At 51.8% G+C, this 15485-nt stretch overlaps 1 protein-coding gene across 2 annotated transcripts in view; it reads right to left on the bottom strand.

Moving 5' to 3' along the window:
• RIN3 (Ras and Rab interactor 3) overlaps window positions 1–15485 on the bottom strand; it is a 115975-nt gene that overhangs the window by 47689 nt on the left and 52801 nt on the right. The window contains exon 1 of one of the 2 annotated variants that reach the window (XM_047737276.1): window positions 13356–13451. The exons of the other annotated variant lie outside the window; for it this stretch is intronic. Within the exon in view, the coding sequence (XP_047593232.1) occupies window positions 13356–13395 (40 nt within the window). The 5' untranslated portion in view covers window positions 13396–13451. Of the gene's footprint in view, window positions 1–13355; window positions 13452–15485 lie in introns of those variants that run through there. 2 annotated transcript variants of the gene reach the window in all.

Genomic DNA, 15485 nt, shown 5'->3' on the forward strand with positions numbered 1-15485 from the left:
AACCATCACCACAATCAATTTTAGAACATTTTCATTATCCCAGAAAAGAGACCCTATACCCACCAGGAGTCACTCTCCAGCCCTTCCTCTACAGTGGCCCCTGGCAACCACTAATCTATGTTCTGTCCTTATGGATTTGCCTGTTCTAGACATTTAGTGTAAGTGGAATGATACAGTGTGTGGTCCCTTGTGCCTGGCTTTTTCCACCTAGCACAATGTTTTCAAGGCTTGTTCATGTGGTAGGATGGGTCCATGCTTCAGTCTTCTTTATGGCTTATAAAATTCTATTGTTTGGATGGACCACATTTCGTTCACCCATTCATCACTGACAGGTGTTTGGGCTGTCTCCACTTTTTGGCTACCACAAATACTACTGCTCAAACACGTGTGTGTACACGTTGTGCGGACATACACTTTCATTTCTGTTGAGTACAGACTCAGAAGTGGAATTCGGGGTCATACAGTAACTCTGTATGTTTAAGAAACTGCCAACTGTTTTCTAAGTGACTGCACCATTTTACTCTCTGCTTGCAACATACGAGGGTTCCAACTTCTCCACTCCAATCCTTTTTGATTACAGCCATCCTGGTGTGGATGAAGCAGTATCTCATTGTGGTTTTTGGTCTGCATTTCCATGATGATGGGTGATGCTAGCCTTTCTCTTTGTGCTTACTAGCCTTTCATGTAACTTCTTTGGAGAAGTACCTATTTAAGTTCTTGGCCCATTTTTCAATCAGGTTGTTTATTGTTTTGTTTCAAAGGGCTCAATTAGAGTTCCTCTGTAGCGGGGACATTTTCATTATGTACTCATTTATCAACAAATATTTATTGTGCTCATCATCTTGATAAAAAGGGTAGATGGATATAGAAATTGAGAGCAAGCCTCCCAGTAGAAGGATGGCAGGGAATTTGCCAATGGTCTGGCCACAGGACCTATCTAGGACATCCTGCCGAGGGATAGAGATTCAAACAACCAGCTCCTTCTCTTTTGATGATTTAAAATTTGGTGGGGGTGGGGATGGGAGAGGTGTAACTGATTTCACCTTAGAGAAAATTTTGCATGAAGCAAGGCCTCAGTATGCGTGTTTACAGAACGAGCATTGGATGGATGAGAACTGCCCCAGGAGGAAAGGGTCCCCAGAGGGATGCAGGAAGGACCATGGGCTGGAGGGAGAGGCAGAGTCACAGACCTCTCCCAGGGCTCATCCTTGGAGAGAAGCCATCACTCCCAGTTGTTGGGGGAAGGGGGGGAATCCAGGAAGTGGCCCTCCTCCAATGCTTTATGTGACACTGCTGAGCAACCTTCCCTGAACCCTATCACCTAGAATGGTTGGAAGACAGATCTTAATGGATTCTCATCCCACTTCCTAAAAGGTACACTAGCTCGCCAACCTGGGTCCTCAACTGGAAAGGCAGAGGTGCAGACCCTGAAAATAAAAAGCCACAACGACAAGAAGCTGGGGAGTGGTTCCCAGCTGGAAGCAAGAGGGAGAGTCAGCAACAGGCCTGGCAGGTGTGGCCAGGACCACCCATCCAGGGGCCTCCTGTCCCTCTTGGCAGGTCACAGGTGCCTTCTGGCTGCCGGGGAGCCATAGTATGGTTGTCATGGGAACCCCCACCTGGCCCTTGTGTGGCTGAGGTGGGAAGAGGACTGTTTCCTGTCCAAAGGCCCAATTTTCTGCAGTAGATGAAAATGAACTCCCCTGCTCCCAGGACTGAAAGTGGGGGAAAACAGCAATTTCTCAGTCCGGGGGGACCCCGAAGTTCCAGGCCTAGCTCGGCATCCCCTTGCTTCCAGATGACGCTGCAGAGGGCAGCTGCCTCACCTGTGAAATGGGAGAACAGCCCTCTCCCTGCCAAGGAAGGGTGCTGCTAGACTGGGGCTTCTGGAATGGCTGGCTCCAGCAGGAGAAGCTGCCAGACCAGGGTGCAGACAATCTCATGCCGGGCGGCACCTGCGTTCTCTAGGCAGCCCTTCTGCCCAAGCGTACAAGGACTGGAGCACAGAGTGGTGCAAACTTTCGGCCCTGCTCCAGGCAAAGCCTAAATGTGAACCATACTGGCCAGGCACAGGCTCCTGGTTCCAGCAGCCACATGCCCAGAGCCCAAAGCCCTCCTTCTCAGAGACTTGCTTTCTCTAACTGCCAAGTGAGCATGAGAGTAGCTGAGGCCCTCCCTGGCCCTCTGGCTCTTTGTGCAGAGGCCAGCGCCCCGCCCAGACCCTGAGTGAGGAACGGCAGCCCCTGTACCACAGACAGCATAGAGTCTGAAGGTCTGTGGAGGGAGGGCTGGGACCTGGGAGAGGAGGACAGTTTGAAAATGTGCTGGAGACAGATCCCTTTCTCTCTGCTTGCCTGGCACGGATGGTCCAGGGTGGACACCTTGGCCTCTGGCTCATCGGCTGTCCTGGAGCCCCCGCACTGTCTATTTACCAGCCTGCCAGAGCCGCCCTTTGTAAAACCCCCAGCCCCCTGAGCTTCAAGGTTTTTCAGTGTAAACTCATTCTCTCTTAACTGTCTCCACCACATCTCCTCCATCAACCACAGGCCTCTAGGGGGAGGGTATGAGCTGCAGGGAGGCTGACAGGGAAAGGAACAGAGAGCACCTGCCAACCAGTCAGGGGCCAAGCAGGGGGCTTCTTCCAAATGCTCCTATGCCCTCCTATAGGATCTCGCAAGGGAGCATGGAGGTGCCTCCTCTTTTAGGTGGCTACAGTCCTGCACTAAACTGCACAACTTGACAAGCAGAACACCAGCTAGATTTCAACCCCCAATGAAATCACCCCCAATTTCAACCCCCCAATTCAAATCACCAATGAAGCGCTTCTGGGCAGTGCACAAGCTATGCAACGGTCCACAGCATCCCTGGTTATAAGTCATGGCCATCTTTGCTGGTTGTGGTTGGCATAAGGAGCAATTTCCTCTTGATTTCATCTTAAGAATTTTAAGATGAATAAAATACCACAATGTCCTTTTTACTGAATTGTACACCACACCCCAGATTGGCTCAGACTAGAGACCTGACCACACCCAAATGTTCCTCCTAGTGGATGGGGAACCACAGAAAGCCAGAATGGAAGGGCCCTTAGGGGCAACTCCAGTCCAAACTCCCCCATTGCACCGATGGAGAAACTGAGGTACAGAGAAATTATGTCATCATCCTTTGAGAGACGACTAATTTGGGTGCCTTCCAGAGTTTGACTGTGATGCTCTCTGGAATCTAGGTTCTGATTCGGATTGCTGTTGTTCTGCCCCCTTCTCCCAAATCCCAGCACGGGCTTTGAGCCTCCTGATTAATAATGGAAGGGTATTGTTTTCAAGGTTTCAATAATAATAATAACAACAACAACACAACAATAGTAATAAGAGTATTATCTACCATTTATTAGTTGCGCCGCTGTGCCAGCCTCTATTTCTAATCACCACGACAAATTCCATTATCCTCATTTTAGAGGCAAGGAAACGAGGCTCAGAGAGGTTAAGAAAGCGGCCCAGCGGCCACAGTCACGACAAGGTGCCTAAAGCCAGGGAACCTGGTACAGGAGGCACCTTTTGCTTTGGAGAGGTGGCACGGGGTGGAGGGAAGGTGTCCCAGTCCTTCCTACTGGAATGCACTCAATGTGTCCCTGCAGCTAGCAAAGATGCCTTCCCATGGGTCACGCTAGGCAGGCCCCATGTCACCCTGGGGTAAGCCCTCCCAGCGGCCGTGGCACTGGGTTCACATTCCGCCACATCCTGCTGTGTTCCCAGGCCAGACTCCAGCCCAGAACAAAGCTCCCAGGAGAGCGGGAGACAGGTGTCCTCCCTCCTCACCACCCCAGAGCCGGACCTTGCCTGGATGACACGGATGACATGCAGCCTCAGCATCCCCATTGCGAACAGCACTCCCTTGGAGCCCCATGCCAGCAGCCACATCGGCAGCCGCTGCCACTGGGCTGTCCAAGCTGTGATGAAAGATTCCTTTTCCTGGATGGTGCTCTTCCATATTTAGCAACCGTGTGGATGAGGCTTTAAGTCTGGAAAAGGAATACGGAACCAACTGTCGCAATGCAGATGGGACTTTGCCTGGGAACTAGGTAAAGGTTCAGATGCCAGAACAGAAGGGGACCCTTTAGACAGAGGAGTGAACTGCCAAGTGTCAGGGAGACCAAAGAGTAAGCAGACCGGGAGGTGTTCGGGGAGAAGGGGCGGGAAGGGGTGGGGGAGAGCGAGCAGAGGCAGGCTGTCCGCCAGCAGGGGGTCTCATTACCCACAGAGAATGAGCTGGAAGTCTGGGCAAGCCATCTGCCTGCTTCTCAGCTCACACTGAGGGGCCAAGAGGTGTCTTTGGTGGTCCCCGTCAAGAAGAAATGCTTTGCTCTGCTGGGCTGAAGGAAGAAAAGGAGGCGGCCCACGGCACTGTCCTGTTGGCGAGAACAGCCCTGAGTTCCAGGGAAGGACCCATCAAGAAACAACCCAGCTCAGAAAACAACCCAGGTTCGACTTCAGGATCTTAACCCTGAGTTTTCAAACCTTTATCTGAGGTCCAAAAGAAAAGTGACCACCACTTACGAAAGCAGGGGGAGGCCCAGAGAGGTTCAGTGGCTTGCTAGAGGTCACAGAGCTAGGAAGTGAAACCAGGACTGACTCTGTAGTCCTCCTCCGGGAGCACACTCCTGTTGGTTCTCCAGACCCCGCTGTCTGGGAGAAACAGAATGCAAACTACATGCACAATTCTCAAGTTTCCCACAGTCACAGCAGAAACGGTAAACAGAATCAGGTCACATGAATCCTAATAGTATATTCTATTCAACCCAAAATATCTAAAATACTACCAGTTCGACAAACCATACATACAAAAAATTACTAGCGGGATAGTTCACATTTCTTCATACTATGCAAAATCTTGCATGAATTTATTTTTATTATTCTTATTATTTTTTATTTTCGAGAGCGCAGAAGCAGGGGGAGTGGAGAGGGAGAAGCAGGCTCCCCACCCTGGGATCATGACCTGAGCCGAAGGCAGATGCTTATCAGACTGAGCCACCCAGATGTTCCCTAAAATCTTGTATGAATTTGAACTGAGAGCCCATCTCAATTCCAACTCGCCACCTCTTACGTGTTCCACAGTCATGTGTGGCTCAAGGCTGCTGCAGGGGAAGCCAGAGCCTGAAGCAGGGTTCTCATTCGGGAGCCAATCTGTCCCTCAGGGCACTTCTGGCAATGTGGGGAGGCATCTTAGGTTGTCACATCCTGGGGGGTGGGGAGGTGGTACTTCTGACATGGGGGGTGGTCAGAGATGCAGCGAAACCTCCTAGAGTGCACGGGACAGTCCCTCCCCCACCTCCCCACCCCCGGGGCAAAGAATGATTCAGCTCCAAATGTCAAGTGCACCGAGTTTCAGAAATCTGGCCGTAGAGGGAGAAGCAGTCGTGCTCCCGGAACAACCAGCAGGATGCCCATACCTAGCAAGCTGCGGGGGGCCCAACATCCGTGCTCATGGTGGAACAGACTGGAAGACAGGAGTGCCCCCTGAGACTCTGAATCACAGGAATCTTCCCCCATCCCCTTCACCCACAGTGCCACGAACTGGGGCATGGAATCAAGAACTAGGGACCAGTCTCAGGGGAACCGACATTTCACCAGCTTCCAGATGCTGCTGGAAAACCAGCTGGCAAATACCCAGCCCAGGGCTCCAGATTGGGATGCTGCTTTCTTCTCTGCCACCCCTGGTGGCAGTGTCCTGGGGTGGGCTCAGGCCTCAACAGGGGGAGGCCTACAGTTCTGGGGAGCAAATTCAGTGGGGGTGATAGGGCACTGGATTGTGGGTGTAGGTCAAACCACACTCCCAAATCAGCCCATTGGTGGGCAAGTGGGTGTTCGCTCTAGCTCCTCACTGGTTCTGAATGTGGGGGGGTGGTATTTATAGACCCCAGACACCCCCTCCCCCCAGGCATCGGGCCGGTACCCTCCTGAATCGCCATAAATGCTCCTGATCAGGAAAGGGGACACGCTGCTGCTGCACAGAGAAGAGTCTCCACTGACCCAGGGAGGTTCCTGCGACCTCCCAGGGATCGGGGCTCCAAACTCTCTGGCAGTTCCTCCAACCCGACATCTCATTCAGATTTCCCCTTAGTTACCAGATGGCAATTCCACAGCCCAGTAAGAACAGTGATGGAAACAGGTATCTTGACCCCAAAGGATGTGACCATCCCAGAGGGACCCTGGAGAGTTAGCATCTCATGCTCCAAACACTCTCAAAGCTCCAGGGCTCTTCCCTCCCTCCTGTGCCCTGGACCCATGGGTTTATTCAATTTTCAATCAGCAAATATTTGCTGAGCATTGACTATGTGCCAGGCACTGTGCTAGGCACTGGGGTGATGGCGATGGGATTCTTTCTCCCAGGCACAGTGGCTCCCCCATCCCTTGCTGTCACCCCTGCCAATCATTCTTCCCCTCGACCTAGGGTGATGCAGCCACAGGTCCCTGACACTGGGCGCCTACTGGTCCCTCTTCCTTCTCAGCCATTTCTGCCAACCTGTGCTGTCAGTCCTCCTCCTGAGTATCTCGGGAGTGTGTCTTGTCCTCCCACACCTGCTGGAGGAGCTGGGTGCAGGCCCCACCGTGTTGCCCCACGGTGTTCTTCATCCTGGGTGGGGGGTCTCCCCTGCACTCCAGCCTCTGCACTGCACCCCCAGCAGTGAGGGGCATCTGTCTATCTATCAATCAATTTTATTTTTAGGTAACCTCTATACCCACTGTGGGGCTCGAACCCATAACCCCAAGATCAAGAGTCACATGCTCCACCCACTGAGCCAGCCAGCTGGCCAAACCCAGGGACTTCTGTTTAAAAGGCACATGAGATCATGTCTCCCCCGCCCCCTTTTTAAATGTCCTTCTGTCAGGGGTTCTTCTTCCCCATGGCCTTCTAGATAAAGGCTGAGCATCGAGACCCTGGGTGCACACTGCCCTGGGATTCAACAGTCCGCATGTCCTTGTTCGTGCTGTCTCACTACCTCTCGTGCTCTTCCTCTTCTCTCCCAACAGGACTCGCTCACATGTCCTCACTCCTCAGAGGCATCCCCCTGGGGTCTCACTCACCCTCCAGTGTTGGGAAGGTTCCCCGATTTCAGTAAAAGCCCAACACCTTCTTAATACCATCACGTGCGTATCCCTACAGCCCCGTGTCCTTAAACGGAGTAGATGCATAAGTGCACATGGTATACAATTCTCTAATTATGTAGTGTGTGTGGTCTTTGCACACTGAAGTAGCTAGAAGTTTCCCTGAGAGCAGAATGTGTTTTCAACTCAAGAGCAGTACAGCCCAGTGTGACAGACACATGCTAGGGGGCCAAGCTGCTGGGTTTAAACCCCAGACCCACCACTTCCTGATAGGTGACCTCAAGCAAGCCACTTAGCCTCTCTGTGCCTTGGTTTCTCCATCTGTAAAATAAAGATTATACCTGTCCTGGTTATCCATTGCTATATAACAAACTGCTTGCAAATTCTGCTGGCTTAAAACAATGCTCTTTGTGTAGCTCATGGTTTCATGGGTCAGGAATTTGGGCAGAAATCTGCTGGGAAATTTTTTGCTCCTTGCGGCACTGAATAGGCATGCACCTAGGGACTGTCCTGGTCCAGGGGATCCTTCACTCAGGCCCAGTGCCTTGGCAGGAGAAGCTGAAGGCTAAGATCAGCTGTGCCCTCTTTGGCCTCGCTCTCTCTCCATATGGTCTCCAGGAGATCTCTCCAGGTGGTCTCTCCAGTATGGTGGTCTCAGGGTCATCAGATTTCTTACATGGCAATCCAGGATTCCCAGAGGCCAAGCAGAAGCTGCCAGTTCTCTTAAAAGCTACACATGGGGGGCGCCTGGGTGGCTCAGTGGGTTAGGCCACTGCCTTCGGCTCAGGTCATGATCCCAGGTCCTGGGTTCAAGCCCCGCATGGGGCTTTCTGCTCGGCGGGGAGCCTGCTTCCTCCTCTCTCTCTGCCTGCCTCCTCTCTGCCTACTTGTGATTTCTCTCTGTCAAATAAATAAATAAAATCTTTAAAAAAAAAAAAAAAAAAAAAGCTACACATGGAACTGTCAGAGTGTCCCTACTGCCTGACTCTGTTGGCCAAAGCAGTGCCGGGCCAACCCAGATTCAAGGGGAGGCGCTGTAGCCCTTGATGGGAAGAGGGTCAAAGAAAGTACCACCATCTTGAATCTGCCGCAGGATAGTGTTTCTGTCCTTGGGCTGATCTGCAGATTAAATGAGTTAATTCATATAAAAAGCTCCACAAGTGATTTCTACAGGTGTCTTCTGTCCTTAGTCTCTCCCTGTACCCAGCAAGTTCTCAGTAAGTATTTTGTATCCTCACTCTTTAGTAGAGGAAGAGGCGCAGGGAGAATATTCTAGGTTGGATGGCATAGAGCGAGTTTCTTGTCCCAATTGCTGAACCACATTCTGCACACCAGGGGTCACCTGGAGTCCCAAGACTGCACCGTGAAAACGAAGTTGTGAGGGAGCACGAGAGAGCAGAACCAACACCAACTGAGGGTATAGCTACCGAGCCCACCGGCCCCTCTCCCGGGTGCCCCCCAAACCCACATGTTACAGATGAGGGAAGGGAGCTCAAATGGGTTCAGGAGCCTGTCCAAGTTCAACCAGATGGTGAGTGACGGGCTTCAAATCCAGGTCTGCCTGTCCGACGGCTCTTTCTACTACAGCCAAGAAAACTATGGAAAATGCCCAACTATGTCTTCTCAATGACCGACGGAACTTTGGTCCCTGGGACCCTGACACCTATTAGAAGGAAACTCTCCGGCTCCCAGCAGGAAATACCTCACAATCTCAAAGGTTATCCTGTGACCAGCTGACGGTCTCACACTATCCATGGTTTCTCTGGGAATCCATCAATGTCATGATGCATTTCCTGTTTCTGCAGACATCCAGCACACACGCACCCACCTTTTAAAGAAAAGAGACAGCTCTTCACGTAAGCATTGTAACTGATTACCCATAAATACACACTTCATATCCACAGGCACGCACATCATGCTTTAGTTTGCAAAACACGCACATATACGTCAGCTTCCCGAGGTTCTGTACGGGAGGCACTGGAATCCCCATTTTACGGTTTTGGAAACTGAGCCACAGCGTGCTGGTAAACACGTAATGACCAGCCCACCGCCCAGGGAAAGAAACCTCGGTTTCACCGCATTTACCAGTTTCCATAATGTAAGAGCTCCCACCACGCTAGTTTCAAGCACTGAGTTGCGATAAGACGTGCACGCTCCTGTCTCATGGGCTAGAACAAGCTGGCTCCCGTGTGCCACCAGAGCCACAGCTCTGAGATAAAGCCACTCTCAGATGGTCCTGAGGAGGCAAAACCATCAAAAGACCTGGGACTCGGGTGACCCACGGACTAGAGGGACCCGTTCTCAGCACAGCTGCCCTTGCTGAAGCCCCCTACTCCCCATCTACTCCCTTTCTGTCCAGCTCTGGGTCTGTGCAATGAACATGAAGCCTTTGGATAAAATTTCAGCTCAGGCCTCAGATTCGGAGGGTCATTCCAAAGTTCCTAAGTATACTTGATGACTGTCTGCTCTCCCTCCCACTCCTCCAACTTCCCTGTCATGGAGAGCCACAGGCATACAGAGAGAATCTCAAGCAGACTCCACGCTGAATGCACAGCCCGTCATGGGGCTCGATCCCAGGACCCTGAGACCACGATGCCAAGAATTGAAGGCTTAGTTGACTGTGCCACCCAGGAGCCCCCTAAGAGGAACAACTTCTGTGAAAGCTGATGCGGTGTCTGGCACACAGTGAGTCTGGTACAGTGCCTGGCACATGGTGTCTCTAATAACTGGGGGCTGATGGCTATATGAGATTTCCTGGGTAGGGCCTCGTTACTGGGGAACTGGTTCTCACCTGGGGGCTGCTCAGGGCAGTCTTGCACGGGGAACAATGACTACATTCGAGAACATTCCAGCAGGGGAAGTTGTGCTGGAGCCAGTTCCTTAAAAGTTTCCACTGTGAAAACCAAGACCAAGACAAGCGATAAGCACAAAACATATGCCATAGGATCAGGACTGCTGGTAAAAGCAGTGTAAACTATTATTCATTGATTCTCGACAGATAAAGGGAGATGGACACAAAGAGCCTCAGAAGACACCAGTCCACTTCTACAGAACTTTCCAGAAGGTCCCACCTCTGACTTCTTCCTTAAATAGTTTGGGTAGAAAGAAGAAGTTGGTGGTACAGGCGTAATAACGTGGCCTTCCAAGAGGCCAGCCCGGCTGCTTGGACACTGAGTGGCACGCATCTTTCTCAGCCCGTGGCCAGGCTTTATAATCGAGGAGCTCGGGACGTCTGGGGTCAGGCAAACAAAGAACAGCACCTCCTCTCTGTGTGGGGCTCTGCCCTTCCAAGGCAGTTCGTATCCATCTCTGGCCAGGTAAGGTCAGGGGTCCCTTCTCTTAGGAGTCCCGGAGACGCTGAGTGACTTGCCTAAGGTCACACAGCCAGTTACTGGCAGAGCCAGATTAGAACCCAGTTCAATGACATCTACCCGTGGCTTGGCACAAGCTCACCCTGGCCCTCTAGCCAGACACTCCCTCTTCCTAGGGGTGAAGCCGCCTGGAAACTTTCAGAGCAAAGCAAATCTGGGAGGGGCTCCAGAGGTATTCAGAGGTAGCGACTGGCTTTCTCTTTCAGGAGAAAATCCCAAAGCCTGTAAGAACATCTCCTTAGAGGTCCTGATCATGGGGTAAACCTCCCAGAGCAAGCCAAGCCTCCACAGAGGGTCACCAGGAGAGCCACAGAGCACTTGCAAAAGTACTTCGTTTTGTTTCTTCCACTCTTGCCCCAACCTGCTCTGCTTCCCCAGTGATCCTTTTAAGAGCAGAATCTGGGGCTCCTGGGTGGCTCAACTGGGGAAGTGGCTGCCTTCGACTCAGGTCATGATCCCAGGGTCCTGGGATCGAGTCCCACATCAGGCTTCCTACTTCTACCTCTCCCTCTCCCCCTGCTTGTGCTCTCTCTCTTGCTTACTCTGTCTTTCAAAAAAATAAAATCTTAAAAAAAAAAAAAAAAGAGCAGAATCTGGTCTTAGGATGACCCTCCATAGACAGTAGCTTCATACACACATGAAAGGATGGGTGGGTGGGTGGAGGGTCCCTCTTGCCTTCCTGCCTGGCATCAGGTATGTTCACATATGTTTTGTCTGTTCCTCATAACAATTCACTCTTGGAATGGAGGCATAATTCACTCCATTTGTGGTCAAAAGTGAGGCTCCCTATACACATGGGCCACCCACTCAGGCCTAATGCTGGCATGAAACCCTCATCCCCACAAACCCATTTCCCTCATCTTCCCCTTCTCTTAGCCCCCAATGCCCTGTGTTCTAGATCTTTCTTCCATCTCTGTAAAACATCCCCCTGTGTCCCACTTGCTCAGGGCAAAATAAACTCCTGGCAGTCCCTGGGTTCCCGCGTCCCAGAGAAGGGGTACAGCACCCCAGCTCCCCAGAAGTTTCACCCACTGAAAAGGCCTCCCCCTTTCCCCTTTCCTTGGCCTCGCTGGCCTGTACCAGATCCCCCACCACCATCGACGTCCTTCCCTCAGGTAGGTCTCTCATGCCTTTCCTTCTCCTGCTCTGTGCTGTTCCTGGGAGGGTGCACCGTCCCGTCCCTCACCCACATGCTCCCTTCAAAGGCACCAGTCTCGTCCGTGCACCTCCTGCTCCAAGTCTGTTCGGGCCTTCCCTGGACACTGCAAATGAGGTCCCTGACTCCTGGGGGTGGCTGTCAAGGTCCTTGGTGAGCCAGCTGAATCCCACCTTCCCAGCCTCATCTTTGATCTCACTTCCCACCACCTCACCCCCAATACAGCTCCACCTTTCCTGATTCTCCTTCCTGCCCCTTAGCCCGACGCGGGCTATGGCTTCTGCTGAACAGGCCTTGTCTCCAGTTCCTCATTCTCAGTGATTTCCCCATCTCCACAGCCCAAGGAGGCCTGGATGACCTCCTTCCGTCAAAAGTCATCCATTCTGCTGCCCCCAAAGTACACACTTAACATTCAGCACTTAACGACAGTCTGGCCTGCACTCCTGGTGAGGGGTGTGTGTGTGTCTGTCTGTCTGCCCTACAGATTCAATGTCAGGGGCCATGTCTCACAGAGCCCATCGTAGGCGTCTTCCTTCAGGACCATTCCACACATATTCAGTTGGCTGCAATGTTATAAAAATGTTTAATAACTCAGAGAAAGCTCATAATAAACTGTTTAAATAAATAAAGGGAGGCTAAAAACCATATGTACCACCATGATTCAAAATACACTGGGGTGGGGAAGGGGACGAGGAGCCCAGTTGCCGGGGTGAGCATGGAGTCATGCACAGAATTGCTGAATCACGATATTGTACACCAAAGCTAATATAACACCGTATGTGGACTATACTGGAATTAAATTTTTTTTAAAATGCATAGAAAGAAAGAAAGAAAGAAAGAAAGAAAGATAAGAGAAAAGAAAAGAAATGAAATTCACCAGAGTTTTATAATAAAGTTCTCGGAGTTAAATTATCCGATGGTGTATTTTTTTTTCCCTGGGCCAACCCCAACTCTGGAGGCCAAAAAGGGAATGGCTGAAACCAGAAAGAAACAAACTGTGGTTAGCTCATAGACCAAACCTCCCTGGGCAACAACCACTGCTCGACAAGTTGAATCAGCTTGTTAGTGGAGTTCTCCGATAGAACTCCAGGAGCAAGGTATTGCAGAAAACAATGGTTCTGCGGATTAAGTTGGTGTTACTCAATCCCCATAGCGAATCATAACTGCTGGTCATTCCCCAGTGCTTCTTCCTCAGGGGTGCGGTGATAGCTTTTCCCCAAAAATAGCCCCATTCTGTCCAGGAAGTAACACGATGGTGTTAGGAATTTACTCCAATTTTGAGGTTGGTCCCAATGTGTCTTTTTCCCCCATACCACCAAGCAATTCTCCTCCACTAGCTGGGTGACCTACAATTCACCTCCATCCTGGCACTGTCCACCTGGAGGTAGTGTTGGACCCCATGACTTAAGGGCTCGGTCCCCCAGGCACGCCCTCTGCCCCAGCTCCGTGGATGTTAATTGCAGCTCCGGTGATCACCTGTGCCGGCCATTGGACGCAGAGAGGTGGGATGTTCCTATGACTCCCGTCTTAGCCTCGATTAGTTTGCTAGAGCAACTCACGGAATCCAGAGAAATGTCTTACCTACCAGATCACCAGTTCCTTATAAAATGATGTAAGCCAGGAACAGCCAGATGGAAGGGGTTGCCCGGGGCAGGGGATGTGGAAGGGGAGGGGAGCTTCCCCACCCTCTGTGAGCACCCCACCCTCCCTCAACCTTGACATGCTTACCAACCCAAAAGCTCTTGAATCCCGTCCTTTGGGTTTTCATGGAGGCTTCAGCACATGGGTATGACTGATGACAGACACCATCAGCCTTGGCGACTGAGTCCCCCTCCAGCCCCTCCCTGCTCCCCGGAGGCCAGGGTGTGGGACCAAAAGGTCCAAACCTCCCATTGTGTGGTTGGTTCCCCTGGCAACCAGCCCTCACCCCACAAACACTGTGTGTGATTGAAAAAGGGCTTGTTATGAGTTATCAAGACACCTTTACTGCTCCTAATGGGTAGGACATTCCAAGGGTGTGGGGAGCTCTGCACCCACAAGTGGAATGGAGACCAACCATATATTTCTTATGCTCAATCATGACAACACAGTCACGATGCTGCTGAGTGGCTTCCCCCGCACCAGGCAATATTGTCCCGTCCCCACACATAATCGCTTTTCTCTCCTCCAACAGCGGTGCCACAGATGGTCCCATCTTGCACACAAAGAAACCAACACATGATAAGTCGCTTGCCTGATGTCACAAGGTGACAGAGACAGAAGAACGCTGTAGAACTCTCTGCCCTCCCAAATAAAGCACATGCTCTCAAAAGAGGTCGCTTGACCAGCGTGTAAGACCCACCAAAACTTAGCACTGCCTCCCTAATAAAATAGCAACCTTGCCCTGTCCACTCCGACCTCGAGGTTAGTAATAACCACTCCTTACCTCTTTACAGATTTAATAAATACACTGTGGTCCAAATATAGGCTAAGACTCTTCCTAGGACTGTCAACTGTGAAGAAGGGGTCAGACCCAGCGGCAGCAATGCGAACCCCGTGTGTGGACCTCAAAGGCATTCTGGAGGACACTGTGACCTGCCCATCCATACAGATCTCTACTGCCCAGGAGAACTCATCTAGAACGTCTTTCCGCCTTGGCATAAAAGCTCCCCCAGGCCAGTGGTGAGAACCACCAGGGCCAATCAGCACGACATCTGCCACACTGACCCACGAGGTGGGCTCTACTCCTAATCACAAGTGTGTCTATTAGTTTTGACTGCCTGGCCTAAAACCATAGACCTCAGACTGGGGGAGGTGCTCAGGGCAAGAAGAAAACCTAACTGAGCTCGGCAGTCTGGCCTTTCTAAAGCCAGTGGCTCAGCCGGGGTGGTAGGGAGTAGGCAGGGAAGACAGTGGGGCCGAGAGCCAGGCGGCTGCTTTCCGTAGGGGCCAGACCACACTGGGTGTCACTGTCTGATGGTTCCCCTTCTGGAGATGGGGACAACTGGTTTTCTTTCTCTCCTTTTTTAGCAGCCAGCAGGAAAAAACCCCAAGACGTGAATATGTCAAGGTCACCATCTTCAAGGGTGCAGATGAATGAAAAAGTAGCTTGCGTCCCTGTGCTGGGGAGTTAATTTTGGCCATAAAGGGACAGCTGGCCTAGCCTCCATCCATCCTGCGTCCTGCTCCTTTGTCCCCTGGGTCCCCTGCCCCAGGGCCTCTTTGGGTCCCTGTGAAGCTAAGTGGCGACCCAGACCCCGCAAGGCCTTCTTCTCCCCTCCGTGCCGCAAGAGGAGGGCGGACGATGTAGCAGCCGGTGACGCTCATTTAAAGGGGTAGCTGTCCCGCCCTGCAGTCCTCAGTTTGAACAGAGGACAGCCCTGCAGTTCAGGGCTTTGGGTTTCCACAACATCACCAGCCCCACCTAGCGATCTGGTGTTTTGAAACTCTTAACAAGGAACCAGAGGACCATCCAAGCACATAGAAGCACAGAGGCGGCTGAAGTGAGCCATTCTTGCTGAAAGCAAACAGAGCAGGGCCACAGATGAGGCTGACCACCCGTGGGGGATCCCCTCGTCTCCCTCCTTCGCCTGAGTGTGCGGGGAATCCCAACGAAAGGCCCCACTTCCAGGCCTGGGCCTTCCCCTTGCCCACTTCCTCTCAGGCTGACCCCACTGTGGCCACCACAGCCACAGGGGGACTCGGAAGGCTGGCGACTCCCTCCTCCCATAAGGGATTACAAATCGGGCGCACACGGCGGATGGGATTTACCCAGAGCCTGGAACTCTCTGTGTGGGCTCATTCTACTCTTCCCTTTGGCTTCATCTTGCAGAAGGATTAATAATAGTTATAATAATAGTAATAGTAATAATAATAATA

The sequence above is a fragment of the Lutra lutra genome, chromosome 7, assembly GCF_902655055.1.
Source record: "Lutra lutra chromosome 7, mLutLut1.2, whole genome shotgun sequence".
NCBI lineage: Eukaryota > Metazoa > Chordata > Mammalia > Carnivora > Mustelidae > Lutra > Lutra lutra.